The following is a 26,782-nucleotide window of genomic DNA, read 5'->3' on the forward strand; positions in this document are numbered from 1 at the left end:
TGGTGACGAGTGCCGGCGCTCGCCAAAGAGTAAAATGTGGAAGTGCCGGCACTGCGTGTCGGTGAGTACCGGTCCACTTTGACCACTGGCCACACTAAATTAATGGTGGACTTCAAGCAAATCCATGTTTTAAATCCCCTGAAATACCCCGACACTGCAGTTGGAGGGAAGCAGATATTAGATACGTTATACATACATTATACATATATTAGTATTTAACAGCAGATATGAATTATATATCCATATCTGATATGACAAATGAATATTATATATGAATATAATATTATCACATTCACAATATAATGTCATATCAAATGTACAGTGTATCATGTTGTCTGGCCATAGTCCCAAAATATGAACATAATTATAATGAATGTAATATTATGTAATAATAGTATATTATGATCATATGGTCATATTTTGGGACCATGACCTAATGCGTCCTTTATTATAGACATTTTCTATAACATACATTATGGTCCACTGTTAATTAATTAATTAATTGCAAACTACAATTAATGACAATTAATTCATTAACTAATCATTCATTTTTGTCTTACCTTAGAAGGAAAAGGTCGGGGCGGTGTGTTTTTTTGGAAATGTGTGCCGGGGGTTGACCTGTGATGTCACTTCTAACAGATATAAGCCCACTTGCTTCTTCTCAGAGTCCACACCTTCCCCTGCTGCCACGATGAAGATGAATGCCCTCGTCCTCGCCTGCCTTCTGCTCTCTGGTAGACTATTTGATACGATATTTTCATGTTTAATTTGATTCATCTACTCTTTAAAATGTCCTTTTCTCCCTTCAGTGTGGACGGTGCATGGGAAGCATCTTGCGTGTGGTGATGAGGAGTCCGGCCAGATGGAGCTGGAAGCTTTCCAGGATGAAGGAATGGTAAAATGGACAATAAAATGTTAAAAAATTGTTAAATATATTTATAGCATTGGATTATTATTTCGTTCATTTGTTTGATTTATTTAATTCATTTATTTGTTCAACTTTTTTTTTCACAAGGCAAGTTATTTTACTGTAGATTTAATTTTGATTATATAACATATTATCCCTATAATCAGGAAAGCAAATCCGATTTTGCTTGAGGTTTCGGGAGAAATCAAAATGTTAATAAATAACAAATTAAAACAGTGAGGCTAAGTGATGGAATATTTTAAATGCTTTATTTTAGAATATCAGTGTATGTACTGTATGTCTGTACCAGCAATGTTAATATTAACGTACAACGTTAAACACAGAATTAAATATGTATAGCCTTGGATTAATATTATTGTTCTTTCTTTTTTTGGGGCTTTTTTCATACCAGTAATTTCAGATTTAGAACCACCACCTCTTTTGGCAAACTATCTGAGAATATTTCCACAATTATTATTATTAATTAATATTGATAATAATATATATAATATATTATTAATAAATGAATATTATTATTTGCTGATTCTGATTATTATTATTATTATTATTATTATTATTATTATCATCATAATTAATTGTCGGTGGGTTAAATGAGCACATTATTAACTTGTCATGGCAGCTTAAATTAGATTGGATTATGCTTCAACCTTCCACATCCAGGGAAAACTTCCAGGGCTGTGCTGGGTGTGCAAGTGGGCCCTGAAGAAGGTGAAGAAATCTGTGGGACCCAACGCCACAGCGGAGGTAGGGAGAAGCAGGTCAAAGCAGGGCCGCCTTCTGGGGGATTCCTGGGGTTTGAATGAGAGCGGAGAAGAGAACAAACCCGTTCATGTTTTTTTTTCCTTGTACGATTTCAGGCGATAACAACAAAAGTATCGACCGTCTGCGATAAAATCGGCTTCTTGAAAGACGAGTGCCGTGCCTTTGTGAAGAGGAACTTTGGGGAGTTGATCGAAGAGCTTTCCACCACGGACAACGTGAAGACCGTCTGCATCAACATCAAGGCCTGCAAGTCAGTGTGGTTCTATATGCATTCTTCTTCTACAATCACCTTGAATGATTTATTGGACCGTAAATAATCCTTGTTTTTTGGAGTTTTCTTATTCTATATCAAAAGCATGCTGCATCTCTGAGATCCGTATCCTGGTGATTGACATCAAACCAGAAACATTTACCGATTTGCACGTCTCTGCGACAGACGTATTGAATTAGTTTTGATGAAAATTGAAGTTATAATTGGATTTGATGGTGACATGTCCTAACAACTTCTTGTTCCCCCCCCTTTCTCTTTTTTTGCTTGTTATTGTGCATCTCTTAGGGAAAATGGGCTTCAGGACCTTTGTTGTCCGTAATTGGGAGCGGAGGACGATCTTGGGAATTTCGCAAGAGAATAATTATTAAACTGCAATAATTTCTCAAAACGCTATGAGTTTCTTTTTTTTTTTTTTCGTGTATGAGTGCAGAACCGGCATCATTCAATTCCTTCATTACCTGCACGTCACCTTTGTATTCTATGTGTGGTGGATGGATGGTCTCAACATATCTAAACAGGCCACATTTGGGAGCACACTTATTGGGAAGATGCTTATCTCATGATGGAACAGTTTCCATGCTGTTGTAATTAATAATGAATTAATTCCAAATTTCAACCACCGTATCTATATTTACGGTGTTAAATAAACGGCCAGACTCAAAGAACACGAACGCATTTGGATTCTTTGGTTGGATGCACCTGTGGTAGTGACAACTCACACCTTTGTGCATTTCAGAATCCTAATGTAAACGTTATTTATGTCTATTTAAGGCATGAAAGGACACCAGAGTAGTCAACGGAAAGTGGAAACGGCCAGGCAGAACACGGAGAACAGTGTGTTAACGTCACTAACTTGACCCCATGAGAAATCAAATTATCATCATCACAGCAGGGACACTGTTGCTTGACATTTAGTTTAATACAAAAAAAAAAAAAGGCACACACACACACACACACACACACACACACACACACACACACACACACACACACACACACACACACACACACACACACACACACACACACACACACACACACACACACACACACACACAATGCAAAATACATTGAAGAAATCACAGGAGAAAAATAGAAACATAAATAATAAACAAAAATATTTGAATACACGCGCTCTATCTACAGCCTCCAGAGCAACACTTGTTTGACTGTTTTTCCAATTCCGTCCTTTGTGGTTGTGAGGGCCCACAAACTGAAAGCTGAAAATAACCTCCAAATAATGTAAAGGGCCAGAGGGGTGGGGCCATTTCAGGGGTTCAAACTCTTCACGGAGAGGGACCCGTCGAAATGAGGAACTTGGCCTTTCTGTCCAAGCAGCGTCCATTTGGGGGGCGACGCTCCAGGTCCCGGGGCCCCTGGTCATGGCCCCAGCTCTGCCGCAGGGCCTGGCGGTCCAGCTTGTTCAGGCCTTGGGAGCAGAGACGCAGGTCCTGGATCCGCTCCGACAGACCGTCCAGACCGCTGCTGTCCCAGGGACCAGACACCTGGCATCCTGGGAGGGAGGGGGACACACACACACACACACACACACACACACACACACACACACACACACACACACACACACACACACACACACACACACACACACACACACACACACACACACACACACACACACACACACACACACACACACACACAATCAATAGGATAGCATGGAGTGAGTTCCGGTTGTGTGACTACTACACTGCATGAGTCTATTTGGCAAAAAGCGATAAAATACACTGCACACAGCAAAAATAAGGACAAACAAATGTGAAAAATGCACAATTTACAATTAGACTCCATTAAACCATTTGTGTGTGAGCGGGCGAGAGCTCGTAGGGTGTATTGATGCATCTAGTGCAGCATACTAGAGAGATGTTGCTTGTAGAGATGCATGTGACTCCCCTCCCTTAGTTCCTGCCGCTGACCAACCCAGTCTTGGGTAAAGGAAGCCGAGTGCGTTAGTCTTCCGAGGTCAGTACATAGCCTCTCCATCGCCAAGACTTCTGCAGTGCCTCCGCGTGGCCACACACGGTAACTGGGTATCGCGAGGTCCCAGGCCAAACTGTAGGAGATCTCGGAGCAGCAGTGCGCCCCAGAGGCAAGGCGCACAGGCCCACCGGTGTGTGGACAAGCCCTGGCCTCTGCCAACCACTGTCCCAGCTATGGGTTAAATAGCATGGGCGGATGGGGCTCATAGCCTTGGACGGCAACCCGTCTAGGAGAAGGACACTCTGAACTAAAACCGGGACTGCGAGGAGTTGCGACCCACAGTCCGCTATCAGCATAGTAAAGCCAACCATGGAGTACGAAGTCATCCCAAATTCTATACCTCCAGCAGCGGGAGTCCGCAGGAACATCGCGGCGGACGGTGGTGCTGGTCCTCCTTCTGGAGGGCACCATGACGACAGGACCTCAAACCCTGGGAGTGTCCCAGGGAGGGTCCTGTCCGATCACAGCACCCCGTCCAATGCACTCATGCGCTGTCGGAGACCATTCGTTATGGGAACCTTCAACGCATGCACAGCGAGAGAAGAAGCGAGGTTGATTGAGCGAGCACACTGTGCTGAGGAATGGGGAGTGGAGATCCTGGGGATCCAGGAACACAGACGAGTGCACGCTGATGACCCGATCGTGTACCGCGGAGTGGAGAGATGCACGTTCATCTCTGCATCAGCGTGGCGAAACGAGGCCCGGGCCGCAACAGGCGGCGTCGGGTTAATGCTGAGTTCTCGAGCGCGAAAGGCTCTTCGTCGTGTTTACCACCACACAGACAGGATCCTGATCGCAGAGTTTTCGGGCAACCCAGTAACGACAGTCGTAGTCGTGTACTCACCCACCAACGTGGCACCATCTGACGTGGTGGTGGAGTTCTTTGAGGACCGAGTAACAGCGGTCCGAGACGTCCCAGCACACAACTTCCTGGCAATCCTTGGGGACTTCAACGCAAGGCTTGGACCAGAGGACGCACCCTTCCCTTACCACGACTCTACCAACCGCAACGGCGCCTACCTCACTGCCTTCCTCATGGAACACGAGCTGCTGGCGGCAAACACGATCTTCCGGAAGAGAACAGGCAAGAGATGGACCTTCCGAGATCGAGCCACGGGTACGCTTCGACAGTTGGATTACATCCTAGTGAGGAGGAGGTGGAGGAACTCCATCATGAATGCAGAACCATACTCCACATTCAGTTCTGTGGGCTTGCGTTGCATGCGTTTCATTGCTGCGAACGAGGAGGCGACCAAACTATGTGTGCCCGTGATGCAGAGAGTCAGATCCTCCCGGCGATCGAAACACCCTGAGGTAGTAGCGGCGCGAGGGTATGTGGAGGAAGCCCGCCTCAGCTATGAGCGGGTACCAACAGTGGAGAGACGTAGGGAGCTGAACGAAGCCAAACAGCTTCTCTTCAACACCTAGGACACCATCAAAGGGGAGGAGCTGATGGAGAAAGTGCAGAGAGTGAAGGCAGCGCAAGGTGGACAGAGATATGGGGGAGGCCTGGAGGGTAATCAGTGAAATGACCGGGAGGAAGAGGATCAAGGAGGGACAGGTCGACGGACACAGCCCTGAGGAGAGGGTGACAACCTGGGCCAGGCACTTCCAGAGGCTGCTGGGAGAGACTGCGGAAGATGTGCCAACAGTCCTCCAAGACCTGGGAATTGATGATGGTCCCTTCACGGCTGGGGAGGTCGCCAGGGCAAAAACCTCTGTGAAATTGGGGAAAAGTGCCGGTCTAGATGGTCTACCCCCAGAGGTCCTGAAGAAAATGTGATCTCGACGACATCTTTCTAGATTTCTGCAACCTTGCTCTGCTGCACAATCGGCAGCCTGATATGTGGTCTCTATCGAACATCATCCCAGTGCCCAAAGCTGGAGATCTCTCGAAACCGGACAACTACCGAGGCATTAGCCTGACATGTATCCCTGCAAAGATCTACAATCGCATGATACTGAACAGGATAAGACCTGCCATCGACCCTCATTTGAGGGAGAACCAGAACGGCTTTCGGGAGGGGAGAACAACAACAGCCCAGATCTTGGCACTCAGGAGAATAATTGAGGAGGTGAGGAAGCACAACCTGACTACAGTTCTGTGCTTCATTGATTTCAAAAAGGCTTTTGACTCTATCCCCAGAGGCATGATGGTGAAAATCCTTAGGGCGTATGGAATTCCTCCCAACCTACTCCGAGCAATAGAGACCATGTACGCAGGAACAAGGGCCAAGGTGATGACCCCAGATGGCAACAGCGAGAAGTTTGACATCGAGAGTAGAGTCCGTTCTCCTCTATGGCAGTGAATGCTGGTCCCTGAAGCCGACCCTAGAGAAGTCCCTGGACGGGTGCTACACCAGGATGTTGCGTGTAGTGCTTAACATCAGCAAGAGTACACGTGTAACCAACAGAATTCTGTACGAGGGAATACCAAGGGTGAGCGAGAAGATTGCTGTAAGGAGAATGAGACTAGCAGGACACTGCCAAAGCCACCAGGAGCTACCAGCCAGCAAACTGGTACTGTGGGAGACAACACATGGGCACCGGTCACGAGGACGTCCCACTTTAACATATGTGGATGTACTCAAGAATGATGCGGGAGCACAAAGCACCAACGAGCTGGCCAGATGTATGGAGAACCGGGGTGACTCGGAACAACGATGGAAGGCTCGTCTGAGGACGACCTAGAGAAACCCACACCTATGTAAAATACATTAAAGCAGTTAGAAATAACTCCAACTTAAGTTGTATGTAGGGCTGAAATACACAAAATAAATGATTAAATAATTAAATGTGTCACTTTAAATTGAAATATTACATGAAAGAAATTGTGATTATTATTGTTATTATTGTTATTTTTATTATTATTATTATTATGACAATAATAGTGTTGGAGTTAATTCATTTTTATTTCAAATGTGCTGACACCCTTTCAAAACTTTGAGTTGTATGACTCAAAAGAACAACCCACAAAAAATAAAAAAAACCCTCTAAATTGTTTCCCTCTCCCTCTCCTGCAGTATCGGTTGTTTAGTATCTCAGACTGACTTTGCGTTCTGGGCAGCCAGGACCCTCCAGAAGACCCAGCCGACAAAACATTTGGGGAAAAACTTGTAACTGCGCGCTACGGGGTCCTTTGAATGAAATTAAGAGTACGTTATCAGGGATCATTATCCGATCCAGTCCCGGGTCTGATCCGCTCAGGGGACCCGGTGGCACCGCGTACCTTGGAGGTTCAGGAGCGTCAGCGAGTGTTGGGTCTCCTGGAGCGACAGCAGGACGGAGAGGAGCCCCGCCGAGGTCACAGAGGAGTTTCCGGAGAGGTCCAGAGACACCAGAGAAGGACAGACAGGGAGACACCTGGATAGACGGACAGGCAGCAGGCAGACAGACGGACAGCCAGATCAATAGCTATACAGGTGAATATTCATAAAAATCACGTTTGCAAAGCACCGTACACACACAAACTCATGAAAATCATTGTCTTGACTTATTTAAAAAGGTTATTAGATAACGCCACCAGATCAGTTTTTCCAGGAAATCCTGACTTTGGGATTGCAGCACTTCATGTCAATTCAACCTCTGCAGTATTTGCTCAAGCTTACAATTGTGCCAAATCGTCCATTTTAATGCTTTAATCTCCTCACTCAGAAGACGGAGCCTACGTCACCGTCAGCGCATTGTTTCGTACATTTTCCAACAATCGCAAAAAAAAAAAAAAAAAAAAAAGAAAAACTATGACACACACACACACACACACACACACACACACACACACACACACACACACACACACACACACACACACACACACACACACACTACATTTAGTCATTTAGCAGACGCTTTTATCCAAAGCGACTTACAATTATTCAAACACCGACGGACGCAGCCATCAGGAGCAATTAGGGGTTAAGTGTCTTGCTCAAGGACACTACAGCATGCTAGCAGGAGGAGCCTGGGATCGAACCAGCTCTACTGCCTGAGCTACCACACACACACACACACACACACACACACACACACACACACACACACACACACACACACACACACACACACACACACACACACACACACACACACACACACACACACACACACACACACACACACCTCGCTAACGTAGCGACACTAGTGTCCGTCAGGCCGTTTCCTGCCAGGCTCAGGTGCGTCAAGGAACATTCCTCCTGTAAAAGAAAGTAAATATCACAAAAACAACGCAAGTTGAGCATGACACCAGAAATTACATTCACCCAATTCTCAGCGAAACGCCGTCTCTGTGCAAAAGGAGGAGTGTGTTGGGACTAAGGATGCGCCAATCCGACACTCAATATCGGTATCGGTCCGATACTGGGCAAAAATTACTGGATCAGATATCAGAGAAAAATAATAAAAATAAAAGGTATAATCCGATCCGATCCATTAGCCTAAACCTTGAGCCACGTGCGGCGAAGAGACGTCACCGCCTGCGCCACGGCCAGCGCACACTCCAAAAGTGCTTTACATGAAATAGATAAAAAGGATAGAAATAGAAAAATAAAGAAATTAAAAAATATATAACACTTAAAAATAACAAAAAGTCACAGTGTTTTAAGTGATGTGTGCATGCAGAACAATACATCCTTTTGGGTACTATAAATGACACTATTTGCTATTAATGATTATGCCTATAATAAACACCAAATATTTAAATATATTATTGATATTTGTGACAAAGACCCAGCATTTAAATGTAAATTCTACACTGAACTCGTTTAACCAAGGACAGACCAATGTCGTCGTGGCCGGGAAAAGGCATTGTGTGCTCAGAAGAGCAGTGTAGGTGGCACATTTCACACCTCCTGTGTTTCCGTTCCCATAGACGTGTGAGTTTCAGGTCCGAGAAGACCGGAAGCTGAATGTGAGAGACGGCTACTCTGACCCTCATTGAGTCGTGTTGTGGGGATGCATTTCTTCCTTTCGAGGACGAGAATATTTGCTTCACAGATTGACCGGGAGTTTTTTTTAGATGGCTAGGTAAAACAACAGCGCATCCAGGCAAATGTGCTATTAACAGCTTGGTTGTTTGAGAGAGGGAAAACGATCGGTGTCGGTGTGGGGCATGGAGAGGCGGTATCGAACCGTCCCCGGTCGGTACCTGGGCGAGGACCTTGGCGAGGAGTTCCAGCGCGGGGTGATCGGCGAGGCCTCCTCGGACGGCGGAAAGGTCCAGGTGCGTGAGGCAGTGGAGAGGCAGCGTCTTCAGCACCAGCTCGAAGCCAGTGCAGCCCAGGGCGTTGTGGGAGAGACACACGGACCTCAGGTGGCCTGTGCCTGCGGGAAGGAAAGACACGTCGTCAGGAAGACCGTGGGATGTGGTTGTCAATTAAACACTGTTCTCAGATCGCTTTGGGGTTGTTGTTTTTTTTTTTAAAGCCACACAGATGAAATTAACCAAAACACATTTGTCACCACACCTGACAGGGCGCTGGCCAAGAGGAGTCGGTGCTGCTGGAGGAAGCGGGCCGTGAGGCCGCAGGCCCGCAGGGACAGCCTGGCCAGCAGGGGGCAGTGTGAGAGCAGGGTCGACAGAGACTCCGAGACCCCGTCGCCCAGAGGGTTCGTGCCGAGGTCCAGGTCCTCCAGACACTGGGAAGAAAAATACAATTAAGGGGTTTTGCCTTACTCGCGAGGACGCTTCCAAATTAGGGAGCATTTTTAGGACATCCCATCAGGCGGTGCGAGCTAAGATGAGCGTAGAATAAGATGCAGCTCAAACATGAATATATAACGACAAATACAAAGAGAATTTCAGAAAGGAAGTCCATAGCTATTGAAAACGTAGTCGGAGCACTTTTGGTATTTAAAGAACAATATTGCTCGTTGACGACTGGGCCTGTTGCACGTTACCGTGGAAACCAGAAATGCTGCGCTACATTGGGGAGAATGTTTGGGCAGGTCACATGATGGCACCCTGCTAGGTTGATGGAATCTTTAGTGAAGCGCCTCTCAACACGGGGCCCCGAGGGTCCCCAGTCGAATGATTTATAGTGAAACTTCATTTACCAGATGGCAGCACCCTTAGAAAACGTACGACGACGACCATGACTCAGTTACATGTCAATCGTGTCCAACAATAAAAGCCTTCTCAGATTGGGGGTCCCAGTGACAAAATCATATCAAGTTGGGTTCATCAAACTGAGGGTCCCGGATATGAAAAAAGGCTGTATGTGGAAAACAGATTTGTATAATGAATTTCTTTGACATCTTCTGCCACACTCGTGTGCATTCGATGTGAGAAATGAAGGTTTCACACGTGCTAGTCACACTTCCGCAGCGTGGCGGCTGCAGGTGGCTGTGGCCAGTCGCACTATGAGAGAGGGGGCCCTTTTCTGAATCTGTGGGACACGTTCCCCGGATCCAAAATGGCCAGGGAGCCGGGTGGATCACAGAAAAGCGATTTGGACGATTAACTGCTGCTTGAACATGAAAACGTGCGGGCATTAACGGATGAACTCCCGCTGCCGGTAGAAGTGGAAGGGACTGACGGGGAAAGCCGGGCCGCTCTGCGCTCTCAGGGCCCGGGCCGCCTTCTCCAGCCCCTCGCCCGTGATGCGGTTGGAGGAGACATCCAGCAGGCGGAGGCGGGGCATGGTGACGGCCGTGGCGACGAGCTCGGGCAGCAGGTCGTCGTGGAGACGGTTGCCGGACAGCCGCAGCTCGGCCAGGCTGGCCTGCAGCTTGAGGGCCCGCAGCAGGGGGGCGAGGGCCGCCGGGGGGAGGCCGAGGCTGCACACCGACACGGAGGAGCTCCCGTCCTGCACCTCGCACAGCCGCGACACGCGCCGGTTCTCCTCTGTGGGGAGGAGGCACGGGGGTCGGGATTGGAAAAAAAAATTAAAAATATATATTAAAAAAATCCGTGTGGGTGTGTGTTATATTTTTTGTCGTGTGGTCTGGTTGTGTTCCTCACCCGCTGCCAGGCTCTGACAGGCCTTCTTGTAGCGCACAGGAAGTGGAGGGAGATCCCATGAGCACACCTCGGCCAAGACCTACAAAGAAAACAAACACAAAACATTAACAACCAACATCAAATTCTCTCATATTTATTATAAAAAAAAAAAAAAAAGTATTTTCAATAGAAATTGTCATTCTTTAATAAATAATGACATGTATTTGTATAGCACCTTTCATACACATCATGCAGCTCAACTCAAAGTGCTCTACATCACACACACACACACACACACACACACACACACACACACACACACACACACACACACACACACACACACACACACACACACACACACACACACACACACACACACACACACACACACACACACACACACACAGAGAGGGAGAAGGGTCGCGTGGTTTCCCCGTACCTCCTCGTTGGAGTGCAGCACGGTGAGCAGCAGGTCCTGGGGGCAGAGCAGAGCGCCTTCCTTCTGCAGCGAGAGGCGCGGCAGGAGGCCGCACTTCTGGTAGAACCTCTGAGACGCCTGATGGCATAGCCAGGACACTGTGCAGCGCTCCGCCTCGCTGGAGGGGGCGGCACGGGAACCGTTATCATCGTTTCCTGAAACTTCCAACTGATTTACAGCCGTCGGGTCGTTACACAATGGCCTGACCGCAATCATTTTGTACAATCATTAGGATCATCACAAATGGTCTACAATAATACATTTCCATCCAAATGTCAGGAAAATTAGGGATGTTACAATAATTCAAATGGGAATTAGGTGCGTTTCAGTTAGGTTGAGGCAAATGTACGTTCTGCCCAATATCAATAAATTTCTGTTGTGCAATAGGTAGACATGTGTTATTGTTCTTGAAAATGTTGATTATGATAGGGGTAGAAAAAAAAGAAAATAATGTTAATCATAATTATTTTAATCTTTTCAATTAACAAGTTAATTATCTTTAACCCTTACTGTCTGCAAGCAGTGCATCGACCCCCAATTGTAATATTTGACAAGAAATTAAGTTTGATTTTAGATAAATGTCATAATAAGTCCAACTACAGGCCAATGGTATCAAGGTGAACACATTTTATTGGGAGCTGCCATTTCTAATGAGGCTTGTTTGTTTTGTGAAAACTCAAATGTGACGATACATTTTTATTTTTTTTAATAAAAAGACAATTTCTATCCAGTTCGGAATAAATGTATAATTTAAAAAGCTGCTGACCTTTGTGGGACCGGGATGAGAAACACGTCGTCTTGAACTCTGACCCTCATTCTGATCGGTGCAGGAACCGACACTGAAGCAGCCGCCGCGTAGACTGGAACCTGAAACGCGGAGGAATTTCATAAAAAAAAAATAAAAATAAAAAAAAAAGAGAAAGAAAGTTATTCAACCACACCCTTCACAGCTGGACACAACTGGAAGAAAACATTTTAAAAGATTAAAATAAGAAAAGGATACAGGAGGCTATTACCAAATTGATTTCATAATTTATTCTCCTCTATAATGAATGAATTGCAGCCCATATCATTAGGATTCCAATGTATTTTTTAACTTTTTTTAATTTTTTTAATTCGCTGCTTTCTTCCTGTCGCTGTGTTTTGTTTTTAATTGTTGATGTGTTGCGTCGTTGATTGAGCAGAGAATCTCAATCTCAAATGAGTTAAATCAAAAGAAAACGAGTCACGATTCTACTGTCAGACCCGGGGAGAGATCTCACTGGAGCGACCCTCTCTCCACATTCATCACTGTCTGAAGTTAATCAGGAAAGGAGGACATTGCCTCGCCAAATCATTTTCCAGTAATAGATTATAATGACGCTGTAATATGAATAATTATCCAGGGAGGCTCCCCGTCAAAAAGGGAGTTACGAAAACCAAAAAAAAAAAAAGACACTGCGTGGACATAACATCCATAAAAACACTATTTGTTTTTTAACCATTTGTCACGCAATCCACCACCGATTTAAAACACACAAATAAATAATTAAAGACAGGACTCTCTGTCTGACCTGCGTGGAGTGGATTTGGGGCGGCGGGGGAGGAGGAGGGGAGTCGGCCCGGTCGCTGTCCTCCTCCGTCACTTGGATGGGGCTGTGTGACCTGCCGACCTCTCGTCTGCCCAGCCGCACCATGCCGCACATCTGGGTCATCTTCGCCTGCCTGGGCTTGGAGGAGCCATTCCTTCTCAGAGAGAGACCCCTGCTGGACGAGGCAGGTGCTGCAGGGCCCGAGCCGGGGACGAGAGGGAGAGGATTTTGGGATTTGGTGGCGATCGGGGGCTCCAACATGTTTTTCAGTTATGATATTCCAACATTTCTCCAAGGCTCCTCGAAGACGTTTAAATGTTCCAGGTTTAAACGACAGCAGCCTACATTTCTATGAACTATTTGTGCTATACCGGTGGTAAGCATCACTATTGTGTATGTATGTCTGAAGGTAATAGATTACATTTACAGTTCCATTTAATACTTGAGACCATTAAAGACTCATTTTTGGACAAATCATCTCTCAAGTATCAGGTTCAGCAGCAGGCTTAGGGTTTTATAACATCAGAAACTTTGACTGAAGCAGAAGAACAAAAAGAAATATACGGATAAATAACCTCAGTCAAACTGATAAAGTTGAAAATAAGCCCTCAGAAAATCAAATTAAATTAGAATTTCTGAGGGCCATAAAAGACCATTCATAAACTTTTAAGGCCCAATATTTGTAATTTAAGACATTTCAAGACTTTTCCCGCAGCCTGCTATGTGTGTGCGCTGTTGATTATGATACCAAAACTGTTTCCTCAATAAGATTCCGTTTGTGCGAAAGGTGCTTTCAAAAGAATTAAAATCAAATCATTAAAATGATCATTATGAAATTAAAAATAAATATAAAAACTTTTCCAATATATTTCTCCCCCTCTTTTCCATTATTTATCCAGGACTTGAGAAAGCAACCGTAACATCCTATTACTTTTCCAGGACCCCTGAATCAACAAAAATAACTAGTTCGTGAGAGGAAAAGATATAAGGAAGTAACAGGTGACGTTCCTCACGTGTACTCTATGTTTCTGGCTAAAATATGAGATAAGGTATAGTACTTTATTAGTATTAAAGAAATCGTCTCCGCTCACCTCTGCTGGAGGTCTCACGGTTCCCAGTGTGTCGGTTCTGACTCCTGGACGCGGACCAGGCGCTGCCCTCCCCCGTCGCCCCGCTCTGCTCCGGCCCGATCCTCCTCTTCTTCTTGGGCTGGACGTCCCCCAGGTCGTCCACCAGCCAGTCGTCCGCCAGATACTGGTCCTCTGGAACCAGGGCCGACCTGCTACTGGGCGGCGGCGGCGGCAGGGGAGCCGGGGTGCTGGAGAACTGGGGCTGCGACGGCCCCTGGAGGAGGGATTTGGCGCTGCCCAGGCCCCGCATGGCGCTGCGGTAGTCCTCTCTGGTGAAGACCGGGGAGCCCGCAGCTTCTCGGGCCCCTTCTCTGGCGGGGTCCGGAGGGGCCGAGCTGGCGTCCGGCGGCGGAGGGGAAGGAGGAGGAGGAGGAGGAGGAGGAGGAAATTCCCTCGGACCGGGGGCCGCCGGGAAACGCTGCCTGGGACGGACGGGACGCAGAGGACTGGGTGGAGCGTCCGAGTCGCTGCCGTCGGGGGAGGGGCTGCTGTCGCTCTGAGGAGGAAAAAGCAATGAAAAGATGAGACGTGAACAGATACAGGAAACCACTGAACTGAAGGCTAGGTCTAACTTCCACCACCAACTTATTTAAGGCCACATAACTCATAACATCAAAAACATGCGAATCGTTTGGTTTTTGTTGTGAATAATTTGACGTTTCAGCGTCTATAGGCTTTTAATTTGTGTGCTGCCTCTCATGGCCGCGGGCCCTCTTGGAAAAAAAAAGAAGAAGAAGAAGAAAAAAAAAAAAGATTCAGTCCCAACATGGCAACCCTGCATAAATAAAGGATAAATTCATCAAATCCTTGCGTAGTCTTCCTAGAACGAGCCGTTTCGAAAACCTACGCTTAGAAAGCAAAGAGAGATTTGCATGAAGCACATCAAGCACAAAGAAAGAAAGAAAGAAGATGTCTCCATGTAATGATATAATATGATATAATATCCTCCCCAGTTGGTTCAGCGTGGTGCCTCATTAACAGAGAAACTAGTCTACATCCACAGTAAACTATCAGCTATTTATGAGAGAGACAGACTTTCCAAACACATTTTAATGACTCTGGAATCAGGATGAGCCGAGCAGCTCTGCGGTCGGAGTTTTTTTCCCCCCTCCCCCTCCTCGTACCCCGTAGAGAACAGCTGCCACGGCACCCCTCGCCCGGCGGCGCCCGCTGCCGCCGCACCTCGGGCGCTCCTGGCCGGGGGCAGGAGCATCTGCAGCGGGCGACAGGGGCTCTGAATTCTCAGCATCAAACAGCTGGCTGTCCTGCAGGGCATCAAACGGCTTGGCGGGAGCCGGGGCCACAGGCACTGGGGGAAAGAGGGAGACAAATAAGAGGAAATAAAAAAAAAAAAAAAAAAATTTAAAGCGACGGCGATGATGAGGGGAGGAGGCGAGTTAAAGCACATTAAACATCTGGATTCTCTGGCGGTGGAGCGTGTTAAGCCACCAGAGCTTGGTATCAAAACCGAGGATTGGTAACGGTTCAGAATCGTCTAGTTCAATGGAATCAATAAGCCACGATAGAAACGACTCCTCTTATCGGCGCTGACCAGATGGCCGCACAACGGCGTGTTTGACCCTGTAGTGGCCAGCAGTTTAAATAAAAATTATTCATTCATCATTGGGATTCTCGCGTTGGCAAAATGGAAATGAGTAAGAGACTGAAACCCCGGGTCCATTTCAAATGAATCGGCAATCAAAATAATAGAAACACTACATGGCCTAACTATTTGTTAACAGAAAAAAGTCATAAATCTAATAGGATAATAAAATATAGTAAAAAAAAATTAATTATATAATTTGTTGATATTTGAATTTATTTTCATTATTTTTCGTATTTCTTTCCATTAGTTGTGCACCATTGGCCTGAATAAAACAAATGATTGAGCCAGAAATGAATGTGACTGCTCGACCTGGTTTACTATATACTACGTCACTTTGCATATGACGATGAAGTCCAGGGTCAAGTCCTTGAAATCCAAGGAGGGGGAGGGTTATTATTATATCTTTTTACACTCTATACTGAACAAACTGTACAGCTTTATTAAAAAAAAAGAAAAAACAGCTTTAATATTCATATATATATATATATATATATATATATATATATACACCGTATTTTCGCGACTATAAGGCGCATATAAACGTCTATTTTTTTCCTCAAAATGTGTGGCGCGCCCTATAGTGCGGTGCGCCCTATGTGTGTTCCGCGGACATAAGGCGAGGTGGCCCGAGTTGGAGGAAAGACTCGAGCGGTGGATCATCGAGCAAAGAACGAGTGGGGCGAGCGTTTCGACGGTCACTGTTCGACTAAAAGCAGTAACGCTAGCGGAAGAAATTAAAATTGAACATTTTCAAGGAGGTCCGTCGTGGTGCTTTCGTTTTATGAAACGGTGCCATTTTTCCATCCGGACCAGGACTACAGTAGCGCAGCAACGTCCGGCGGATTATAATGAAAAGCTGGCGAGCTTCCACTCCTACTGCAGCAAACACATCGCCGACAAACGCATCCAGCCAAGCCACATCACCAACATGAACGAGGTGCCGCTCACTTTCGACATCCCGGTGAATCACACGGTGGAGAAGAAGGGGACCAGCACGGTAGCGATACGCACAACGGGGTATGAAAAGGCGTCGTTTACTGTTGTGCTTGGCTGCCACGCAAATGGACAGAAACTGCCGGCTATGGTGATTTTTAAGAGAAAGACTTTGCCTAAAGAGACTTTTCCAGCTGGAGTCGTTATTAAGGCAAATGAAAAGGGCTGGATGGATGAGGAGATGATGAAAGAGTGGCTGAGGGAGGTGTATGTAAGGAGACCAGGTGGTTTTTTCCACGCATCACCATCGCTGTTAATCTGTGACTCCATGCGTGCCCATCTCACAGCCGATGTGAAAAACAAGGTGAAACAAATGAACGCTGTGCTTGCTGTTATTCCGGGAGGTCTGACAAAGGAACTTCAACCGCTCGACATCGGTGTGAACCGGCCGTTCAAAGTAAGGCTGCGAGCGGCGTGGGAGCGATGGCTGACCGACGGAGACCACAGTTTCACGAAAAGTGGAAGGCAGCGCCGGGCAAGTTACGTCACATTTTGCGGATGGATTGTAGATGCTTGGGCTAACGTGTCTGCTGGCACTGTTGTTCGAGCTTTCGCAAAAGCCGGCATCATTTCCGAGGAGCCGCACGGCACGGAAAGTGACTCTGACAGCGAAGAAGGGGAAACTGGCATGTCTGATTTAGCGCAGCGGTTTAATTCAGAAACAGAGGATGATGACTTCGATGGGTTTGATTAATACTTTGTAATAAATACATGAATAAAGCACAAACATACTCAGTTTTGCTCCCGCTCTATTTTTAAATACGCAGTAGAGGTATTTAAACGTAGTAGAGGATATGTACCGGTATATAAAACCCGCGCCCTATAATCCGGTGCGCCTTATGTGTGTGTTAAATACAGTAATGGCACACATAACTGAGACTGCGCCTTTTAGTACGGTGCGCCTTATGGTCGTGAAAATACGGTATATATATATATATATATATATATATATATATATATATATATATATATATATATATATATATTTTTTTTTTTTTTTTTTCACATATTGTTTTACATTTATGTTTCATGTACGCACCGAACACCAAGACAAATTCCTTGTTCGTGTAAACTTACTTGGCAATAAAGACGATTCTAAAACTGATTCTTGACTATGTAGAACATAAATTAGAAGGCGTGAGGTGGTAACTGCACAGCACAACAATGTCTTTTCGTGGGCAAACCAACTCCCCTCAGTCGTCTCACCGACCCAAGAGAGCATGGATAAGAGGAAGGTGTAAAAATCCTTAAACGCTCACAGTCACCCGCCAGCGCCCTCCTCAGCAGCTTCTCTGTGAGGGCGCACTCCTGCCGGGTCTCCCTGTCCAGCTCTCTGCTGTAGACCCTCTGCCACTGCCGCAGCGTGTCCATGGGGGTCTCACCCTGGAGAGAGGGGAGCCATCAACACGGCATTCTGTACGTACAAAGCTGTCAATCCTTAAAAACATGCAGAAATTCTGGGATAACAGCACTTCATATGTGCCACAAAACAAGCAGCAGTGTTTTCTTTTTTTTTTTTGAATCATATATTTTTTAATTATTATTATGTTATATTTAATTTTATTATTATTATTTTATTATATATATTTTTCTATCGTGGGAACAATAGGGGCTCTTCGCTCTTTTTGGTCGATTTTAGTTGCAGCACTTATCAACCGCTCTGGGACACGACGAACCAACCTTTATCTGCTCATTAGTGCATTTGCAAGTTAGCTTTTGCAAACACTGTGGAATAATAACTACATTTTCCAGTAGTGAATGTCAGTTCTGAGCCTCCGAGCTTCCACTGTGTACAGCGATGCATCCTTTGCTGCCTAGGACATTAAAAATTTCCTTTTTTTTTTTTCCTTTCATGAAATGAATTATTAATAGAAGCCTTGGTGTCATACATTTGACTCAAATTATTTCTTATGTGGTTAATGTTAAAACCCTGTGTAATTAATTAGCTGTCACAATATTATATGATAATAGTGGGTATTAAATCTGGATGTTACACAGATAGATACTTTATTCATCCCCGGAGAGAAATAGCATTGGCACAGCAGAAAGACAAACAATAAAATAGGCAATGAAATAAAGTCATAAGAATGAAATAGAAATAAATCGTAATATGTAATAAACCTAAGAATTAGCTTGAATAAAAACATTTAAATAAATTGGCAATGTTCAATAAAACTAAGAAATAAGCAATAAAAACAAACCTGGTAATCAACAATAAACCACAAAAATAAACCTAACAAAAACAAAAATAAGCAATAAAACTCCAAGTCAAACTTCAAGTCAAACAGCTCAGTATTGCTGACACACACACACACACACACACACACACACACACACACACACACACACACACACCTTGGAGTTGTGGACGGTGACGGAGGCACCCCGCTCCACCAGGATCCTCGCTACCACGAAGTGTCCGCAGGCGAGCGCATCGTGCAGCGGCGTCACGCCCTCGCACAGCGGACCCCCGGGGTCGTTGATGTGAGCCCCCCGCTCCAGAAGCACTGCTGCGATTTCTGAAGGAGAATAAATAAAGTTAAATAAGCCCAGGAGCGGACTAGACAATGGAGCCAGTGGTTCCCAAACCGGAGTCCGCAGACCCCCTAGAGGTCCTAGAGGGAAATGCAGGGGGTCCGCAGCAAAATTCTAAAAATTTTTTAAAATTTTTATATATTTACATTTTTAATTTCTAATATTTTTTTAAAAACGACAAACTTTACAAACACACAAACTCTCAAATGCACTGATGGTGGGGGCTCCTCACCCGGAGCTTAATCTGCAACGGGGAAGACTGGGAACCCCTGATGGTAGTTATGTTGCGCTATAATTGCAAATTTCAGCCAGTTTTTGTTTTTCTTGTTACCATGGTGACCGTGGTTGCAGGCCTCATGCAGGGGGGTCCATCCGCAGTAGTCCCTGGGGTTGACAGGGTGACCCTGATGTACAGTGAGAAGATGGGAACCGGTCTGATCATTTTGAAGGGACATCAAAATTAAACATTTTATGCAGCATCAACACATTCTGTGGCATTTTATAGCAACCAAGAAGTGAATCTCTTCAGCTTTAGTGAGCCAAAAATAAATCGAAGTGTTTGTACAGTAGGGGAAAATTAGTCAGGGAATGTAATTTTAATTTTAATTAATTCTGACCTCTGAATCAGTGTTTCCAGCATAATAAAATATTATAAAATATATTATAAAAAAAAAAAAATTATAATGTAAATCTTATTTTATTCATTATTGATCCCACCTGCTCCACCAGGTACTGGACCTGCTTCAGGTTGCCGTCGATACAGGCTCTGTGGAGACACGTTTCCCCTTTCTCGTTCCTCTTGTTCCACTGCAGGAGGAGGGGCGAGAGAGGAGCAACAGAGAGGAAGGGAAGGGGGCAGGAAGATGATAATGGATGAACTCAAGGCGTCAAGAGAGTTCTATCTAATACTTTAAGATATTTTTAATATTTAAGTTTAAACAAATTATGAAAGATTTTTGTACAAATCTCTTATCCAGTAGAATAAAATGCATAATGGATTAATCAGACAAAATGTTTGTGTTGAAATGAAGACCCAATTAATCCTCTTTTAAGGCCATTTACTGACTTTTTAGACCCAATATTTGTAAAACTGAATTTAAGACTTGTTAAAGGACCTGCGGACAACCCTCACCCTGCCGGCCTTTCTCCTCCCAGACACGTTCTTGTCGTAGCCCTCCAGGTCATCGTCTGGAAAAAGAAAACAGAATAAATCCAATTATATAGGACAGGTCTTTGTGGAAAAACAAGAGACTTCATTTTGCTGTATTTTCTATTTGTTATTTCCATTTGAAAAGGCAGACGCGCCAGTGCTTTAACAAAAACAGCCAAATGAAGAACCTTTGACACAAATAGGTTCACGTTACTGTAGCTGTCAGTAGAACCAGGAGATTATTTTAAAGTAGGTTTTCCAAAACACAAAAATGGAGACAATATTAATAATGTGAGCCCCCATCAGGAAAAGGTAGAATGTTCTTGCTGACTAGTAAACTGGTTAAAAAAATAAATAATAATAATAATAATAATAATTTAATTGACATGGTCCTTTAGAAGGTGCGAGATTTCCAAGAAGTCAACCACAGGTTGACCCACCGGAGTCGGACAGGACCACGTCGCTGTCGTCCAGGGGTTCGCTGTTTTCCATCTCCTCCACCTCCCCCTCTCCCTCCTCCTCCTCCTCCTCGCTGCAGTCTGCCCTCCATCCCTCCGAAGCGCAGAGTTCCTGCAGCTCGGCCGCGGTGTCGTCGGCCCCCGGCGAGCCGCCGCGTCTCCGTGCCGCCAGCCACAGCCGCAGCACGCGCTTCTGTGACGACACGGGCGGATTTCGGATGAAACGCCTCCTCGTTTTTAACTTGGAGATACTTCAAAAATGGTTGTAGAGGGACCGGAGAATGGAAGTGCCGGAAGCCCTCAAAATATTATAGTAAAAAAAAGAAACTTCGGCAATCTGCCTGAACGTACAATAAAAATAATAAGGAATAAAGATAAGGCATTGACTAAACTTGGAATTTTCTGCTGTGACCAAGATGTTTCGACAAAAGAACAAATTTAAATGACATTTCACATTTCAGACAGTGTGTGTAAGTGTCTTCCATTAAGCGTCTGATTATTGCAAATCTAAATATAATCAGTTGTCCCCCTACCTTCTGTCTACTTCTTCCTGTCTTGTCTTTTTCTTAATATGAACACACATTTTTCAGACTTAACTGGACTGCGAATCGAAAAAGCTGCATTTTTTTTTTTTTTATATTAAACCTCCTCACCCGCAGTCGGGTCCGACCGGCCTTCTGTGCACACTGCAGAGCCGTCCTGTAGCTGCCGTCTATTTCCTCGCCATTTCCTCCACTCTCCTCCATGGACATGGCCATGTTTAGCCACGTGGCACACTCCTGAGAGACACACGCACACACACACACACACACACACACACACAAAATTGGACTCTGAATGGACTCCAACACTCATAATACTCATACACTGCTTAATAATGGTAGAACAGGATAAAACATTTGTCAACTGTTCCAGTAAACCGCAGCTACGGAGGGACCTATATCATTTTTATTATCATTCGCACACTCAGGTTATTAGTAGAATCAGTAGTAGGTCTAAAGTGAACAAAATGGGAACAACAGCTACGACACATCAAATGTGTCCAGTATCAATAAAAAATAAGAAAGGGGAGAAAGAAAGAAAAAAAAAAAGGGGTTTTCATGAATATAAACTATATTTTAAATTAGGACGTGGATACCTCCGTGGGAGTGCCCTGCCGCAGCGCCAGCTCCTGCCTGTAGTGCTGCACGGCCATGTCGTGCTTCCTCAGGTCGGTGTAGGTCGCAGCCAGGGACACGTGGATGACGGCAAGCTCCCTGGACGGCTTCCCCAACGCCTCCGCCACGGACAGCTGCAGCGACAATAACAAGAGCACACGGCATTTGTTGTGACACCATGCTGTTTTAGCGCGAGGAATCCAAATTTGATACATGGATTTTTCAACTTTTATTCAGCATCGGAAACAAATTTTGGGACAAAATACTATATAATTTCCTTCAGCAAGAAAAAAAAAAAAAACTCATTTAAAAAAAAACTTAAAATGTTGTTTTTGCATTCAAAATGCCATTTTGAAAGTTTATGTTTCAAAGTTGGTATATGAATGTCAACTTAATATTTCCAAGACCAAAATAAAAAAATAAAAAATAAAAATAATAATTAAAAAAAAAGAAAAGAACCCAGTATCAAAGTCAGGGTCTCAGTTTTGAGACCTTACAAACGATGCCAACTCTGATTCTCTGATGTTGATGAAATCAGCTCAGAGCATAGAAAGAACTGACTGGGATTAGCAGGTACGATACATTATCTATTCAAAAGCTTTCTGCAAGTCCCACATGTTCCTCACCTGGGCTCGGTACGCCTCCACCGCTTTGCTGTAGCAGCCCACCTTGGAGTACAAGTCGCCCAACTGCTCAGCCAGCCCCACTGCATCATGGGAACTCCGCCCCTTACCCAGATCCTCCCCGGCCTCCTCTTCCAGCTGACAACCTCGGTCCGCTGCGAACGCAGTATATATACACACGGGAAAAATAACATGGAGGTCAACGATATAGGTGCTTTAATACAGCCCAAAAATGGTGGAAAACTCTGCATTTTAATCAGGTTTTCAGGATTTTAATGACCCTTTTTTTCCTGTGTCCGCGCTAATGCAAGAGACTAGAAACAGGAAGATGTGCCAAACCTTGGATGTACTGTGGCAACTTTAAAAATGTATTTCTCAATCAAATGTGATAGTAATTTTATTCAAGACATGTGGGATTATAATGTGCGTTTATCCATTTTTGAAAAGGAGAGATTTAACATTTTCAAGGCTTAAAGTTTGCCCCATTGGACTGCATTGATGCCCAGTGAGAAGCTGCAGCAGAGTGGTAAGTTTCTCAATAGTAGGTGTTAAGCCAGGTTGTGCTATGAACAGTTATAAATGATGGGAAACAATATTTAAATATTAGCATACCTATCCTTTAACAAAATAAAACTTTTTCAACAAGAACAGATTTCTGTCTTTTACCGTATTTAAAAGACTTTTTCACAGCCTGTTTGTCCAGAGGTTGTTGGGATCCGAGCTGGAGGCTCTTCTTCAAAGAGCGCCTGGCGGCTGTGAAGTCTCCGATGGAGAGCTGCACCTGTAGCCAAATCGGCAAAGGGAAAAAAATAAAAAAATTAAAAAAAAAATTGATGACCATATTTTACCACAGTTGTTAATGGAACCAGCGCTGTCGTAGCGCTGCACCACAGGGTTCCTGGATGACGTGAATGAGTCGCACGTAAAAAAAACAAAGCTCTCGCCTTGCCGATGCAGTGGAAGCACTCGCTCTCGCTGAACTTGTCCTTGGTTTTCCTGGCACAGTCCTTGGCCTGCTCCAGGCAGCGCACGGCGTTCGAGTGCTGCCCGTTACGGAAGCAGATGTTGCCCAGGTTGAAGTTGGCACGGTACAGATCCTCCAGCAGCTGATTCTTCCTTCGGAAAATAAACATGCAAAACAACAGAAAGTGAACATAAGTCAGGTGGGAAAAGTGCATGGGAAAGGAAAAGTTGAACACCACTGCGGATGTTTCGGTAAATTCTTACTCGGCGATGAAGACGCTGCGCCGGATGTACTCGCTGCAGCGTTTGGGATCTCCCAGGTGATCGCACACCAGGCCCAGGTTGAGGAAGAGACGAGCCTTCATCTCGTTTAGCTCCCGCTGCGGCACGGTGCCTGGGGAGAGAGAGAGGGGGAACGCACGGGGTATCGCGTCACTGCGGGAGGCTGGACTCTCAAATCTCTATCCCGTCTCGAGCAAAAGGTTTTGTTTCGCGATGAAGAACTCCGCAGCCAAGTGCGATTCCTCAAGCGTAGGCACGACACCTCGGCAACAGGCGCGCTCTCGGCATCGGAGTTCAGACTAAGTAGAGGGAAATTGCAAGCTTGTCGGTTCGTAAAAATGTAGAGTCAGAAAAAGAGGAATTTCTTCACAGCATCATCATTGTTGTTCTTTCATCACACAGTCGGATGTTGAAATTTCACTAATTCAGTTTGGAAACTTCCTCGCCGAGTAAGTGTGCCGGCAAATATATTTTCTTCCTCCCTTTTAGGTCATATTTGAGAAGGGACAAAGTTGTCTCCTCTACCACGGGACAGTGATGTGCCGGAACAGCCGACGTTTTAGTATAAAAACTGAAAAGAAAAACACAATATCCACCCTCAAGACCTTGAGTTTAAAAACGTTTGTCTTGATGGTACACGGACGGACGGACGGACACACACACACACACACACACACACACACACACACACACACACACACACACACACACACACACACACACACACACACACACACACACACACACACACACACACACACACACACACACACACACACGAGACAGAAAGGAGCCCGGACGCAGACCTTCCAGGCGGTCGTTGACGATGGCCAGGCTCTTCACGAAGGCGTCCGCGGCCTGCTCCAAACTGCTCTTGGATTGGTCCGACTCGTAGCGGAACAGGAAGGTTCTGCCGATGGTGGCCAGCGCTCTCTGCTCCTCGGCGTGGTCCCTGACGGAGCGCGCCAGGTCCAGGTGACACCTCTGGTGCTGGGGAGGGAGGAACACGCAACGCTAGGCCCCCGGGGGATTCTCAGGGGGTTCGGTCATTTGCAGTGCTTTTTTTTTTTTTTTTTTTCTGTGGTTGTTAGTGCAGAAATGATGAGAGATTACAATACAGCCTAAACCATGGGGTTCTCATAAACCCAATTTTATGTGCCAAAATGCAAAAAAGTTTAACCAAATTTAAAAAAATAAAAATAAAGAAACAATTCCAAATGTGTGATTGTTATTATTTTTGACCACTAATTTTGAGCATCACTATTACGCCAATAAGAAAAACACTAACATTACTGGTCAAAGTGCCGGTACGCCAAATTACATATCAGGTTTGAATTTAAGTATTGCATCGGCTACTTGTACTGTATCATAGCGGGAGCTCCGAAATGATGATGAACTTCACATCTATTTAACTACTAAAGTTACTAACGGTCGTAGAAATTATGTCCCGCGACCCTGTTTCCAAGTGATCCCACGTGGGCGGGGTCGCAACCCAAGCTTTGAGAACGTCTGGCCGGCACAGTTAAGTAGAGTTAACTGTGTTTACTCCTGGAACTTGTTTCTAGGTTCTGAATTCCTCCGGTGTCATATATTTGCCTTTCCAAACAGCCAGGACTAAAACCGCGCGTGCGAAACAAGCCTTTAGAAGCGCTCAAATGCTCACTTTCAACGCTGCCTCGATGTTCCCCATCTCTGCGAAGCATTCTCCTATCTTGCGGTTGGCCACGGCCCGTCCGATGACGTCGCTCAGCACCTCAGAGAGAGCCAGCTCCTGCTGGTGCTCCTCGATGGCAGCGCCGTAGTCACCTGGAGGAGGAGAACCGGACAGCGGGGGTCATTCGATCCTGAAATGCTCTTGAGCAAAGGAAGGCTCAGGATGGTTTCAATACAATATAATTTAAATATATAATATACCGTGTGTGTCAGTGCTGGTTATTCCGGCTGGGTGTTGGGAAGGATCTCAAAATTTGATTTTGATACAAAGGGTCACGATTCGAGTCAATATGTGTCATGTGATTCAATCCAGGATTAATGACACGGCTCAAGATCGTCGGACGACGTTGACATTTTATACACAATGAAGAATTACTACAAACCAACTGACCTACGACCCGAAAATTCTATATTTCAATTCATTTAATCACCGGTGGCGGTATTTAATATCGGCGGAAAACCCTCGCTCGACTTCCAAACTCCGACACGGGCCTCTGCGTGACGTCATCTGACAGCGTCTGTTGTGGCATGACGTCACACAGACTCCTGGGTCGGGGCCGTTGCCATCGCGGTGTTGTTTTAAACTCGCAAACAAACAAACAAACAAACAAAAGCGTATCCTTGCCGTTCCTGGAGAGCAGCTCCCCCAGCTGGTTGCAGATATCGGCTTCTTCTCGGATGCTGCTGCCGCTCTGGGCTTTGCTCTTCGCCCTCCGCAGCTCTGTTCGACGGTATAACGACAGCACGGGCACGACGGGAGGCCATCGACATCAACATCAACATAAAAGACAAAGGTCATCGTTAGGCGAAGGGTGATTCTTTTTTTTTTCCTCCCGTTTTAAAGACAAAGCTCATCACTCACGTTTTATTTCCCGGGCGAAGCTCATCTTGTCGGGACCGCGTCAACGGGAGCTAGCGCGTTGCTTACGTACTTATTCGCACCCAACGAAAAACAAACAAAAAAATCAAAACAAACACAACGCCCGGTTTACTTCCTCGTCCCTGGATCGCTCCGTGCCGGCGCGGATGACGTTCGCGCCACCGATCGTGCTCCGCGTCTGTTGCGATTCAACATTTCGCGGCATCCGTGAACCGCTGCGCTCGGTTCCCTTTCCCCGCCAGTGCCGCCGGGCGCCGCGCCGGCCAATGGGCGTCGCGGAGGCGCGCTGATTGGCTGGCACGGGCGTGACGCGCACGGAAATAGATGTCACGCTTTAGAGG

The 26,782-nt window shown here is 45.6% G+C and overlaps 2 protein-coding genes across 3 annotated transcripts; one reads left to right on the forward strand and one right to left on the reverse strand.

Moving 5' to 3' along the window:
• Positions 1-695: 695 nt before the first annotated feature.
• gnly (granulysin) lies at positions 696-2,333 on the forward strand. Of its 2 annotated transcripts, XM_080011981.1 has the most exons (5): positions 696-734; positions 810-895; positions 1,589-1,672; positions 1,786-1,940; positions 2,247-2,333. In XM_080011981.1, exons 1-5 carry the CDS (start codon positions 698-700, stop codon positions 2,278-2,280), a joined length of 396 nt encoding a protein of 131 aa, XP_079868107.1. In that variant the 5' UTR covers positions 696-697; the 3' UTR covers positions 2,281-2,333. The 2 variants fall into 2 exon arrangements, with proteins under 2 accessions (XP_079868107.1, XP_079868106.1); XM_080011980.1 differs by lacking the exon at positions 2,247-2,333 and having other exon boundaries at positions 1,786-2,097.
• A 914-nt stretch (positions 2,334-3,247) lies between these two features.
• tonsl (tonsoku-like, DNA repair protein) lies at positions 3,248-26,448 on the reverse strand (the record flags this gene model as incomplete). The annotated part of the gene is made up of 28 exons (XM_080011992.1): positions 3,248-3,474; positions 7,192-7,325; positions 8,082-8,155; positions 9,106-9,281; positions 9,425-9,596; positions 10,496-10,803; positions 10,921-10,999; positions 11,342-11,498; positions 12,147-12,247; positions 12,934-13,142; positions 14,043-14,577; positions 15,206-15,390; positions 17,940-18,063; positions 19,036-19,199; positions 19,547-19,619; positions 19,933-20,022; positions 20,348-20,403; positions 20,806-21,016; positions 21,477-21,602; positions 21,962-22,114; positions 22,607-22,758; positions 23,270-23,384; positions 23,548-23,719; positions 23,831-23,960; positions 24,655-24,838; positions 25,512-25,654; positions 26,187-26,282; positions 26,424-26,448. The coding sequence occupies 28 exons, from the start codon at positions 26,446-26,448 to the stop codon at positions 3,248-3,250; spliced, it is 4,371 nt and encodes a 1,456-aa protein (XP_079868118.1).
• Positions 26,449-26,782: the final 334 nt, after the last annotated feature.

The sequence above is a fragment of the Zeus faber genome (assembly GCF_960531495.2).
Source record: "Zeus faber genome assembly, chromosome: 13".
In the NCBI taxonomy this organism is placed as follows: Eukaryota; Metazoa; Chordata; class Actinopteri; order Zeiformes; family Zeidae; genus Zeus; species Zeus faber.

Excerpts from the sequence above, each read along its gene's own strand:
- gnly (XM_080011980.1), top strand. The coding sequence starts at position 698 with ATGAATGCCCTCGTCCTCGCCTGCCTTCTGCTCTCTG. Across the intron at positions 896-1,588 it reads CTTTCCAGGATGAAGGAATG|GGAAAACTTCCAGGGCTGTG; the intron begins GTAAAATGGACA and ends TTCCACATCCAG. Across the intron at positions 1,673-1,785 it reads GACCCAACGCCACAGCGGAG|GCGATAACAACAAAAGTATC; the intron begins GTAGGGAGAAGC and ends GTACGATTTCAG.